This window comes from Bison bison, unplaced genomic scaffold, assembly GCF_000754665.1.
Source record: "Bison bison bison isolate TAMUID 2011002044 unplaced genomic scaffold, Bison_UMD1.0 scf7180017864310, whole genome shotgun sequence".
Lineage (NCBI taxonomy): Eukaryota > Metazoa > Chordata > Mammalia > Artiodactyla > Bovidae > Bison > Bison bison.
Genome location: NW_011494882.1, coordinates 2237050 through 2249811, shown reverse-complemented (window position 1 = coordinate 2249811; position 12762 = coordinate 2237050). Strand labels below are relative to the sequence as shown.

At 42.9% G+C, this 12762-nt stretch overlaps 1 protein-coding gene across 1 annotated transcript in view; it reads right to left on the bottom strand.

The window, feature by feature from the left end:
• Window positions 1–11151: 11151 nt before the first annotated feature.
• Window positions 11152–12762, bottom strand: part of LOC104997572 (chromosome unknown open reading frame, human C4orf19) — an 81340-nt gene continuing 79729 nt past the window's right edge. The window contains exon 5 of the mRNA XM_010852411.1: window positions 11152–12746. Within this exon, the coding sequence (XP_010850713.1) occupies window positions 11962–12746 (785 nt within the window). The 3' untranslated portion in view covers window positions 11152–11961. The remainder of the gene's footprint in view (window positions 12747–12762) is intronic.

Genomic DNA, 12762 nt, shown 5'->3' with positions numbered 1-12762 from the left:
GGACTTCCCTTGTCGTCCTGTACGGACTCTGTGCTTCCACTGCAGGAGGTCCGGGTTCAATCCCTGGTCAGGGAACTAGAGCCCATATCTTGCAACTAAAAAAAAAAAACAACAACAACCCACATGCTGTATCCAAGACTTGGCACAGCCAAAATAAATAAAATAAATATTTAAAAGAAAAAGATCAAAAGATCTGAAGATGAAGAGGTAGTGTGTGTAAGGGGCAGCTGAAACTCCTTCAGCCCAGCTCTTCTACTGTCTGTGAACGATGCCACTGTTCCTGGAGAACACTTCTCCTCCTTCTTAGAACACAGCCAGGTGGCCCACTCTCTGACCACAGCTGGACGTGACTGAGGTGGGCGCATGACCATCTGTGACCTGGCCCAGTGGGGTCTCTTCCTGGGATATTTAACAACTGGAGCTGAAGAAAGTGGTTCATTTCTCTGGAGGCTAAAGCTGGTGGAGGCCACGCTTCCTGACATGCTGAGGAAGCCTGTCTGAAGAAAGGAAGGGAACATACGGAGGGAAGAGAGGCAGTTCTGGGTTCTCTCAAGGCCCAGATGCAGCTGCCCCTGAGGCTCAGCTGCCCGTCTGAGTTTTATGACCATTCCAAGAACATTTCTCTCTGGTCTTACCTCGTGTGTGTAGAGTTTCTATCGCTTGCAACAACAACCACAAAACCCCACAGGCAATGCAATTATTTACAGAGAAGTAGATCCATGAGGGGTATCAGAGCCACATGGCTAGTGGAGCCCAGGTCTCCAGTCTTCCAGCTGAGACCACCCAACGCTGCTCTGGATTCACAGTCAGGGGCCCTGGCCCTTGCAGCTTCTGCTCTGAAATGCTTATGAAAACCCTCTCCCGACTTCACTGCCTTGGGATGACTGCCCTTCCCCCATCTTTCCTTGATCTGCTACAGGGCTTGTGACTGTAGCTCCCTTAAGAGCACGGCTTTGATATTCAGATGACTTTACTTCTGGCTTTAAGGTTTGCAAACCTCAATCTTCTGCCTATAGACTGAAGATAACATGTGTCTTTTTAGGGCTTCCATGAGGGTTCCACAAGCTTGGGCCGGTAGTGCTCTTAGCACTGACCTTCTCCGGAGGCTCAGTGGTAAAAAATCCTCCTGCAATGCAGGAAATACAGGAGACATGGGTTCGATCCCTGGGTTGGCAAAATCCCCTGGAGGAGGAAATGGCAACCCACTCCAGTATTCTTGCCTGGAGAATCCCATAGACAGAGGAGCATAGTGTGCTATAGTCCATAGGGTTGCAAAGAGTCGGACACGATTGAAGCGACTGAACATGCATGTATGCGCTTAGCAGGAGGCTGGATACAACCAGCACTTACTCAATGAACTGCCTCAGTTCAGTTCAGTCACTACCCAATAGCCTGCAGCACACCAGGCTTCCCTATCACCAACTCCTGGAGCTTGCTCAAACTCAAGTCCATCAAGTCAGTGATGCCATCCAACCATCTCATTAGCTTCAGCATCAGTCCTTCCAATGAATATTCAGGACTGACTTCCTTTAGGGTTGACTGGTTTGATCTCCTTGCAGTCCAAGGGACTCTCAACAGTCTTCTCCAACACCACAGTTCAAAAGCATCAATTCTTCAGTGTTCAGCCTTCATTGTGGTCCAACTCTCAAATCCATACATGACTACTGGAAAAACCATAGCTTTGACTATGTGCACATTGGTCGGCAAAGTAATGTCTCTGCTTTTTAATATGCTGTCTAGGTTTGTCATAGCTTTTCTTCCAAGGAGCAAGTGTCATTTCATGGCTGCAGTCACCATCTGCAATGATTTTGGAGCCCAAGAAAGTAAAGTCTCTCACTGTTTCCATTGTTTCACCATCTATTTGCCATGGAGTGATGGGACCAGTTGCCATGATCTTTGTTTTTTGAATGTTGAGTTTTAAGTCAGTTTTTTCACTCTCCTCTTTCACTTTCATCAGGAGGCTCTTTAGTTCCTCTTCACTTTCTGCCATAGGGTGGTGTCATCTTCATATTTGAGGTTAATGATGTTTCTCCCAGCAGTCTTGATTCCAGCTTGTGCTTCATCCAGTCCGGCATTTCACATGATGTACTCTGAATGTAAGTTAAATAAGCAGGGTGACAATATACAGCCTTGATGGCCTCCTTTCCCAATTTGGAACCAGTCCATTGTTCCATGTCTGATTCTAACTGTTGCTTCTTGACTTGCATACAAGTTTCTCAGGAGGCAGGTAAGGTGGTCTGGTTTAAGAATTGTCCACAGTTTTTTTGCGATCCACACAGTCAAAGGCTTTAGCGTAGTCAATGAAGCAGAAGTAGATGTTTTTTCTGGAATTCTCTATTTTTTTCTATGATGCAATGGATGTTGGCAATTTGATCTCTGGTTCCTCTGTCTTTTCTAAATCCAGCTTGAACATCTGGAACTTAGCATGGGGCTGGATACAGCCAGCACTTACTCAATGATCTGCCTCAAAGTTGCTAAATTCAGCTCCTCTTTAGTGAAAAAAAATGATACAATGATGAAAGTTCGACCATTTGAGTGTGGGTTCTTGATGTTTCTGCCACATTCATATTGCTTAATGTTGAAGATGGATCTAGGGTAGGGGTGAGGTTGGTGAGTAGGAGGAATTGGGTAACAGAAGGAACTTCTGAGATTCTTTCTGGCCCATGATTTTTCTGGAACCAGACCAAATACCTTCAGTGAGAGAACTATCTCGTTACTCTGATGTTACATGGACACAGATCTGTAAGACAAGGGGTGTGCTCTTTCCCTGCATGTTCAGGCTGTCATTTTATCTTATCACTGTTAGGATAAGACATGAATGTCGGGCTTCTCGGGGGGGTCAGTGGTAAAGAATCCACCTGCCAGTGCAGGAGATGTGGATTTGAACTCTGATCCAGAAGATCCCACATGCCGCAGAGCAACTAAGCCTGTGAGCCACACCTCTGACCCTGTGCTCTGGAGCCTGTAGCCCAGGGGCCACAACTAATGAAGCCCATGCCCCTAGAGCCTGTGCTCTGTAACAAGAGAAACCACCACGATGAGAAGCCCGCACATCGCAACTAGAGACTAGCTCCTGCTCTCCGCAGCTAGAGAACAGCCTGTGCAGCATCGAAGACCTAGCACAGCCAAAAAAGAGAGATGAATGTGGCACAGCCTTAAAAAAAACTTGATTTCTTTTTATTTGCAAGTTAATCTGTCAAGAAATTATAGAGAAAATACCAAAGAAAACAATCCCTCTGAAATAACTAACCAACCCTACCAAAGTGAAGATTTCTATCTTGCACTAAAAGTGCATTTTATTTAATATAGATGTATTTGTGGCAAGGGAGGATAAAAGAAATAGGTCAGTTTTAATGCCTCAAACAGCATGACTTAAAATTGGAACTAGGCATAAATTACTGTGTATTCTCCAATGGTTAAATGATGAAAATAAAATACATGATAATGATGAGAATAAAAATATATTAAATTTGAAGTGCCTCCAATGTGCATGTTTGCCTTGAGATAATTGTTAGTAATGTAGGTAGAAAAGGGTTTATCTAGTTTAGAAACTGTTCAATATTATTAGAAGTGGTGCAGAAAGCTTCAGTAGTCACAGAAATCAAAATTTAGTTATTAAAAAAAGTGTAAGTGCTACTAAGAAAAAAGTGGTCCGGTGTGAGATGATCACTGGATAATAAAATCACAGCTTACATTTACTATTTACCTGGTGCTGAGTGTGTACTAAGGTACAGCCCTTTATATTCTGTGTCTTCTGTAAGTTGCATTACAGACCAAGGGAGGCGTGGCCACCACTTCTATTCTATTCTGACAAAACTGAGGAAAGGACTCTCAAGTTACTTTGCATTGGTCATTCATGTCATCACTAAAACATAAATATCATTAATAGTAGACAACATCAGAATTTTACAGATAAGGCCTTGACTAACTTTTCAATTCATTATTAAACTCTTCCTCAGAACCATAGAAAAAAAGCCACTTTCTTTACTAATTGACAGTATATGTAAGTTTACTTTTCTAAGAGAGGGCTTCCCTGGGACCTCACACCGTGAAGAGTCTGCCTGCAATGCAGGAGACCTGGGTTCAATTCCTGGGTTGGGAAGATCTCCTGGAGAAGGAAATGGCAACCCACTCCAGTATTCTTGCCTGGAGAATCTCATGGTCAGAAGAGACTGGCGAGCCCCAGTCCATGGGGTCACAAAGAGTTGGACATGACTGAGCAACTAACACTTTTCTACAAGTGGATGTCCTCGCCTCCACCTCCTTGGTTTTGATTCAGCTCTTCTTTTAGCCTGATGGCAACAAGCTGTCTCCAAAGAGGTGGTACTATATATTCCTAAAAAGAACCAGTTTGTTGTTCAATCTGAGTTCAGTTGAGATTCTGCCGCTGACTGTGTGACCATAGATGAGTTAGATAGCTTTTTTGAGCCTCCATTTCTCCATCTGTGAAATGGGGATAACCATACCTACAACTCATAGGGTTATGGTAGACTTAAGCAAGATAATGCGTATGCAGAACTTAAACTATGATAACTGCTTAATAAAAAAATTTTTTTTAAGTTAAGCTATATTTGCACCTGTAAGTGCTGGAGAGGATGTGGAGAAAAGGGAACCCTCTTGCACTGTTGGTGGGAATGTAAATTGATACAGCCACTATGGAGAATAGTATGGAGAGTTCTTAAAAAAAAAAAAAAAGGAATAAAACTACCATATGACCCAGCAATCCCACTATTGGGCATATACCCTATGAAAACCACAATTCTACAAGACACGTGTACCCCAATGCTCATTGCAGCACTATTTACAATAGCCAGGACATGGAAGCAATCTAGATCTCCAGGACAGATGAATGGATAAAGAAGCTGTCATACATATATATGATGAAATACTACTCAGTCATAAAAAGGAAGGAATTTGAGTCAGTTCTAGTGAGGTAAATGAACCTAGAGCCTGTTATACAGAGTGAAGTAAGTCAAAAAGAAAAACAAATATCATGTGTTAACCCGTATATATGGAATCTAGAAAAATGGTGCTGATGAACCTATTTTTCAGGGCAGCAATACAGATGCAGAAATGAGAACAGACTTGTACACAGTGGAGGAAGGGGAGGGTGGTGAATTGAGAGAGTAGCATTGAAACATATCCATTACTATATGTAAAATAGACAGCCAGTGGGAGTTTGTTTTATGATGCGGGGAGCTCAACACAGTGCTCTGTGACAATCTGGAGGGGTGGGATGCAGTGGGAGAGATGGCAGGAAAGTTTAAGAGGGAGGGAACATATGTATACCTATGGCTGATTCACGCTGATGTATTGCAGAAACCAGCACAACACTGTAAAGCAATTATCCTCCAATTAAAAATAAATTTAAAAAGTTACCTGGTGGCTCAGTGGTAAAGAATCCTCCTGCCATTGCAGGAGACGTGGGTTTGATCCCTGGGTTGAGAAGATCCCCTGGAGACGGAAATGACAACCCACTTTAGTATTCTTGCCTGGGAGATCCTATGGACAGAGGAGCCTGGCGGGCTACAGTCCAAGGGTTCACAAAAGAATGAGACATGACTTAGTGACTAAACAACAACAAGAACAATAAATTAAAAAAAGGAAAAAAAAAAACTTCAGAAAATTGAAAAACAAAAAACCAAAAATCATAACTTGATGGCTCTCAGAAATTATTACTGAATAAAATTTTTGCATCAATAATTGTATGATTTGGCAAATTATTTTGAAAGTGTCTTTGCAGATACTTTTTTTGTTATAAAATTTTCATCTATAACTTTTAATTTAAATGCTGTAATAGTCTTTGGTTTGTCTCCTGCCCAATCATTGATGTCATGAAGATCTTGGAACCTATGATCACATGGCTTCATAAATGGGTGATTAAAAACTTTTGATACTGTTCTAGACATCAACATTTAAGACAGGGAGAGTACAGTAGTTAATGAGAAGAGACCAGCAACTCTCTTTGGCCTGTAAAAATCTTCACTTGTTTACATAAGAACCAAGGTTTATATGTGCCAATCTTGATGGCTTTAGGACTACTTTGGAGAATTAAAAAGGGATTGAGTAGGACCTAGAAATGAAATTATTTTTGTGGGTTTTTTTTTTAAGGTTAGTAACTGGTGTCAAGGGAAAACTTCATGGTTTTGTTTTTAAAATAGCAAGATCCTCACTCAACAAATACTCTAATTAGCTTGGTCAGTCATGTGAATTGGGAATGTGTAATTCTGATAAGGCATATGAGTAAAATTCTTTGTCTATCTTCTGGTCTCTGGGTCATATTTTATCCTTGCTGTGTATGAACTACTCCAAAATGGTTAAAAGCAGAAAATACAGAAGTCTTCCAAAAACTAAGCTCAGAGTGGTATTGGGGTGTGCGTTCACATTTGCTTGTATTCTGTTCTAAGTGTATGGTCACATGCATATGTAGGCTATGTATTTTGTCGAAAATCTTAGTTCAGTTTTGTCTATTTAGAGTGTTTTTATACATAGTTCATTTGAGCTTCTAAATCAGGGGTTTTCAAAGTAGGTTTCACATAACCCAGGGGTGTGGGATGAATGGATTAAAACCCAGATTGATATTTATCTTAATGTTATTGATGTTGTTCAGTTGCTAAGTCATGCCCGACTCATTGCAACCCCATGGACTGCAGCCTTCCAGGCTCCTCTGTCCTCCAGTATCTCCCAGCTCTACAAAGTATATGACACAGTACAAGAGGACAGAACATTTATTTGTAAACATACTTCTATTAGGGGTAAGAGTGTGACTTTTTTTATTGATAGCTGGTGCAAGATCAAAAAGATGAAGCAAGTCCTGCTCTGGTCTCTGTGTGTCTCCAAGTGTGGCTGGAGAAATATCCGCATCTACGCTGCAGATGCCGGGGCCTCACCCTAGACCTGCTGAATCCAAGTCTCTGAGAGCTGGGACCCAGAAACTTGCTTTCGTAAAACAAGCACACTCAAATTTGAGAATGTCTGCTTTCCACTGGACATGTAGTAGTGATCCCCATTTCACAGATGAGGAAACTCAGGCACAAAGGTTAAGAAACTTAAACCCAAGGTCATACAATGAGTAAGAGGCACAGGCTAATTCCACCCTAAGTTGATTAAAAAAGTGGATGAGTGTGAGTGCCCAGCCTGCGCTGTGTGGTCAGAACCGTTGAACACCTGGAGGTCACCACCCAAGGCTGCAGGGGTTTTAACTGCAGAGTCAACCCCTTTGTACTTTTTCTAACATGAGGAGCCAAGAGAAAAGTGACATCAGAGTCTTGAGTCACAAACATACATCCTTTCTTTTCTTGCCCCTCCAGGATTTGAAAGATTGAATTCAAGATGACTGAAAAGCGTGGTCAGCCAAGTTTCCTACTGCTTGGCCCCAAACACTGGTTTTCTTAAGGTTTTTGTCTCAATTTGGGTGTAGGTTCCTCAGGGTAACCTGCTCTCATGATGGAGACCAAACTTCCACTGGATACTCAGTGCCGCTCCACCCCCATCTTCCCAATGACCGCCAAGCAGCCTCCTTATTCAAATGGAGAAGGGCCATCTGAATGAGGACGTGAAAATGTTAGTCGCTCAGTCGTGTCTGACTCTTTGTGACTCCAGGCTCCTCCGTCCATGGGATTCTCCATGCAAGAATACTGGAGTGGGTTGCTATGCCCTTCTCCAGGAGATCTTCCCAACCCAGGGACTGAACCCAGGTTTCTTGTATTGCAGGCGGATTCTTTACCATCTGAGCCACCAGAGAAGACCCTGAGTGAGGAAGGTGAATAATAAACATAATTTTTTTTGTCATATTCATATAGACAGTGCTTCCACAGCCCTGCATTCATACCTTTATCACAACATATCCCAATCAAATAATTAGCATTCAGAATCTTAATCAGCTGCATGATGTCTCTTCCACTATATGTGAAGAGCTTTTAGTCTTTTATTCAACAAATAATGTCCTGAGTACTCACTTTGTGCCCACACTATCCTAGATCTAGGCAAAAGGTATTTACTATAGTCACTTTAGTTGAGGGAAAAAATGCTAATAGTCAGTGCCAAGCAACTAGCTTGAATGTGTTGGTAAGAGTCGCTCATAATGGGCATATTTAATAGATTTGCCTAAAATGTTGTTTCTTAGAGTGCTTGAGGGTGTTTCAAAAGTTAGCCTGTTACATGTCTACTGTAAACTAACACATTGGGGGAACTTACGAGCTTAGTAAACAAATGAATGAGTAATTTATCTCCGTAAATTAACAGAGAGACTGTCTACCATAAAAAATAAATGCCAGCTTGTCTCTTTAATCATCACCAACTATAAAATAGCAGGTTTTAAAATGAATGAGGTTTAATCTGGGAAAAAAATAAGAACAGAAAGCAAGAATTCCCACGTTTTCATCATATGGACTCATTGGACAAATAGGAGTCCCATTGGTGAATAAAGTTCAAGTTCAATGCCAGGGGCCACATTCCTATGTCTGCACACAGACGACAAAACTAAGGAAGTCAGATCTATACTCATGTAATTGCATTTGGTGCCTCCTTCATTCTTCCTAAGGCCTCCCATTGGGAGATACTGATGAAGAGTTAAGATGAGAAGGGGTGAGGGAGGGGGCAGGCAAGATAGGAATAGGGAATTAAGCAGTACAAACTACTTATAAAATATATAAGTATATATTTATCTGTATAAAATAAGCTACAAGGACATAATGAACAATACAGGGAATATAGCCAATCTTTTATAATAGTCATAACTACAAATGGAGTATAACCTTTAAAATTTTTAAATAACTTTGTACATCTGAAACATATATTATTGTACATTAATTATACTTCAATTTAAAAAAGCCTGACTTTCCTAGTGGTCCAGTGGTTAAGACTCTGCACTTCCATTGCAGGGGGCACAGGATCCATCCTTGGTTGAGGAACTAAGATCCCACAAACATGTGGTGTGGCCAAAATAAAGAAGAAAAGAGAGAATCTGCCCTTAGGGTCAGGGCAGAGGAAGGGCTAAAGAGGAAAATGGTGAGTGGCTAATAGTTACTGAGTGTGGACGAATGGGTGTGTGCTAAGGAACTCAAATTCTCTTCATTCCTTTCCGAATCTGGTTTGACAACTCTAACAATATGCTACCATCTGTCTTGGAAACTGGGGGGAAACATCTAATTTCACATTTATATGATAGTTAAACTTCCCTCAGTAAGAAGTGAAATGTAACTTCTTAGGTCGAGAAAACTGCATGTAATATAGAAATAATATAGAAATGCAGTTTCCTAAGATCGTGGGGACGGTGGTGTCCACTTCTACTCACAGCCAGTGCCTGACATTCAGTGTGCATCGGTGCTGCCATGCTGTCGAGAATGTTTGAAAAGAATCAGTATCATCAGCATCACTTTTGATAAGGTGCGCCACCAGGCTGCAGAAAGATGTTACACAGAGCAGGAGTCTCAGCTGCTAGACAAGCTGGGGGATGAAGCTAAAATCTGGGGTTTCCTCTCAACCTAAAGACTCTGGCTTTTCCTCTGACGTCCTTTGGTGGAGCCTGGATGTTGGGGTAGAGGTAAAGGGGCCCAGGCTGCTTTTAAAAAAGCACTTGAAGTTCTTGGTCATCTGTTAACCTTTTTGAAGCAGTTGTTCACATAATCTTAAAAACTTTAGAGTTATTAATCATGATGAACTCTGCAGCAGTCCTAAAATGTAAAATTAGGTCCACATGTAAATGTAAACACAGAAGTGTGTTTCTGTGCCCAGAAAAAGACTTATTTGCAGAAATACCTCATCTTACCTTTTCCTTGTCAGATTTTTCTTTTTTATCCTTCTGTTTTGGAGATACCAGTGGGAAGTTGGTACGCAGCTGTCCAGTTCTCCTTTCCCCTTGGACCAAAGGCTTAGACCTTTTCTGTGTCACACTAAATGAAAACAATTATCTTTCAATCTCTTGCAAATTGGCTCTTTGTGTTTTGAGGACCAGGCTTTTGTGTTTGGAGGACCTGATGTGGCAGATTGTAAACAATCTCAAAACTCAGTGTCCATTCTCTCCCTTCTCAGTAACTGAATCCTGAACTTATTTGGGAAAGCCATGCTCATAGCTAGAAAGGTAAGTTTTCCAGCCTCTCTGGCAGTTGAATGTGTCCAAGTAACCAGATGTTGATCAATGAGGTAAAAGAGGAAAGCTGAATTCTAGTAAGACCTCTAGTAAGAAGGTCCTTACTAGAGAGGGAGTGAGATCTTCTGACCCGTTATTCTTTTTTCCAAATGGAAAGCAAATGTAATGACTGGAGCCCCAGCAGTCACTGTGGACCAGGCAGTTGTCTTGAGAAGTAAGCCAAACGATAGAAGGAACACAAGTCACCGATACCACAGAGTCCTCTGCCAGCCTGGATTTCTATCTCCAGACTTCTTTTACATAAAAGATAAGTAAATCTCTGTTTTTATAAGACACTTTATCATATACAGCTGGACCTAATCACAACAGATACACTTGGGAAATTGTTGAAGGAACCACTTTGAAACATTAAGCTTTTGGTGTACTAAATAGCGAACACATCTACAATCCAATTAGCAATGCCAACAGTTTAATCTTTAAAAGCTCGGAGTGACATTGTATGTAGACATGGCTTGTTATCAAGCAAATCCAGGGAAATGTGTCTGTTAGGCTCAGAAATCATGTTTTATGTTAAATAATAACCAAATGGAGCAATGACATTATGACAATCTCTATAAATATATATTATTATTGTTGTCACTTAACCGATGGGCAAATAGAAAGGATATATTACTTGTCCCAGGTTACATGGCAAAGCTGGAAATCCAACCAAAGTGAGTCAGATTTCAGTTTGTGTTATGAAACACTATAATAAGGAATCCTCCATATTTATATTTTTCTAGATAGTCTTGACCATCCCCTAAATTCTCCATTGAGCCATGTCAAAATAGCTGAAACCCAGGAAGGGCTATTCATCCTTAAAGTAAGAGCTGCACAGGTAGTCATGGCATCAAGAGTTTGACCTACAGGGACAGAGTCAAAGTCATTCCTGGCAAATCAATCTAGTCTCCTCTTCAGCTGTAATTTAATAGTCTATCTCTTTAAATTGAAAGAAACCTCAAGGGTCACTAATAGTCTGGGAAAATTAGAAGCACTATTGACTTAAGACACTCAGACACATATGTGGTTATTGTTTAATCACAATCAGACATTACGTGGCACAAAATACTCCATCCATCTCTTTGCTGCTCCAAATCTCACAAACATAAAAACCTGAATTTTAAACAAAGAAGTCTTTTGACCAAACTCCCCAATCCCAAAGGAGATGAAAAAGTAATAATGTAAAAAAGTTAAGGTCAAGGTGGTCTGATATCACAGCTAATGACTAACCATTTGTTTACAGGCGGCTCCTGCTCCACCCTGAAAGCTGCCAAGCTCCATTCTCTGTCCAACAAGTGGTTAGTGATCGGTTCCCTGGGTGATTGTCCCTGAAGGTAAGCCATGCTCTGGGGGGTACATTAGGCACTTTAAGTAGGGGTAGTTACCTTCCCCTGACTGGGTATAATGTTTGGCTCTCAAAAGCAAGGTAAGGAATTTTACACTCAAACAGAATGTCTTGTGAATCTCTGCCCCTGGGATTAAGCGCTGGGATCCCAGGGCGTTCTCACGAACACCTGCACCACGCGTTCTGCAGGAGTTGTGCGCGTTGGCCAGCAGGGTGTTTAAGGTCTGCATGTTCTGTGGACACCAGCACGGTGGTCCACTCTGACTTATAGTCTCTTGAGCTTTAGCCCATCTAGACGGTGGTACTCTTCATAATGAACAAGCAGCATGGCGCTGATGCTCACATCCATCAGAACTGGCGCTGGGTGTCAACCCCTCGTAAGGCTGCAGCCGTATATGCTGCATTTATCAGCTCTGGGTTTTAGCAGCAAACCCAGCCCCGTGTGACCAGATTATCACTAGCTTATTTGCCTGGAGAACCCCCTCTCCTACTCGGCCTCATCCACATCTTCCCCCGCAGTAGCTGCTTCTAAGGCTGCGAGGGCTTCGGCCACCTCCGCGTCCTCATCCGCCGTCTCCCAGCTCCCGTCTCCGGGGGAGCCAGGGGCCTCCTCCCACCCGTTTCTCGAATCGACCACAGGCACGTCCTGAGCAGGATCGTCTTTGTCAAAGTAGACACTTGGGATTTCAGTTGTCACGGCCTCGTTTAATGAATCCCAGCTTCTCTTTATGGAGAAGGGCATATTCAAACCACACTCCCCTGCCGGGGGGTGAGCACCTTCCTGGGGCTCCTTCTCAGAGTGGATCTTGAAAAGACGGTCCTTCTCTTGGTGATCAACGTGATCAGTGTTGTCTTCAGCTGAGCTGCAAAGCGGAGGGTAGTCCGGGGTGGGTATCTGGAGGACTTGGGCTGGGACTTCCCAGGCCGCAAGCCCGGCTGTGGATGGCGCGCCAGAGCCCCCATTCCTGATTACCTGCGTCTCTCCCGAGCCCAGCTGCATGCAGTCCAGCTCCCTAGCACTCCCTCCTTCAAGGAAGGGCTGGGTCGGGTGACCTTTGTTTGCAGCACTGGCCCAGGAGTCTCTGGCCCCCTGAGGGGGCCCCGGCTCACCAATGAGCTGCAGGACAGCAGCGGGGCCAAGGCCATTGATGGCCCCGCTAGTCTTCTCGGCACAGGGTCCCCCCACAGTATCCTCCAAGAGGAGCGGTCCTCGGGGCGGCCCGTAGGGCTCCTGCGGAGCGGCTGGTCCGCTCCCGCCTGCCGTCCTCCTGGGGCCCTCATTCGGGGG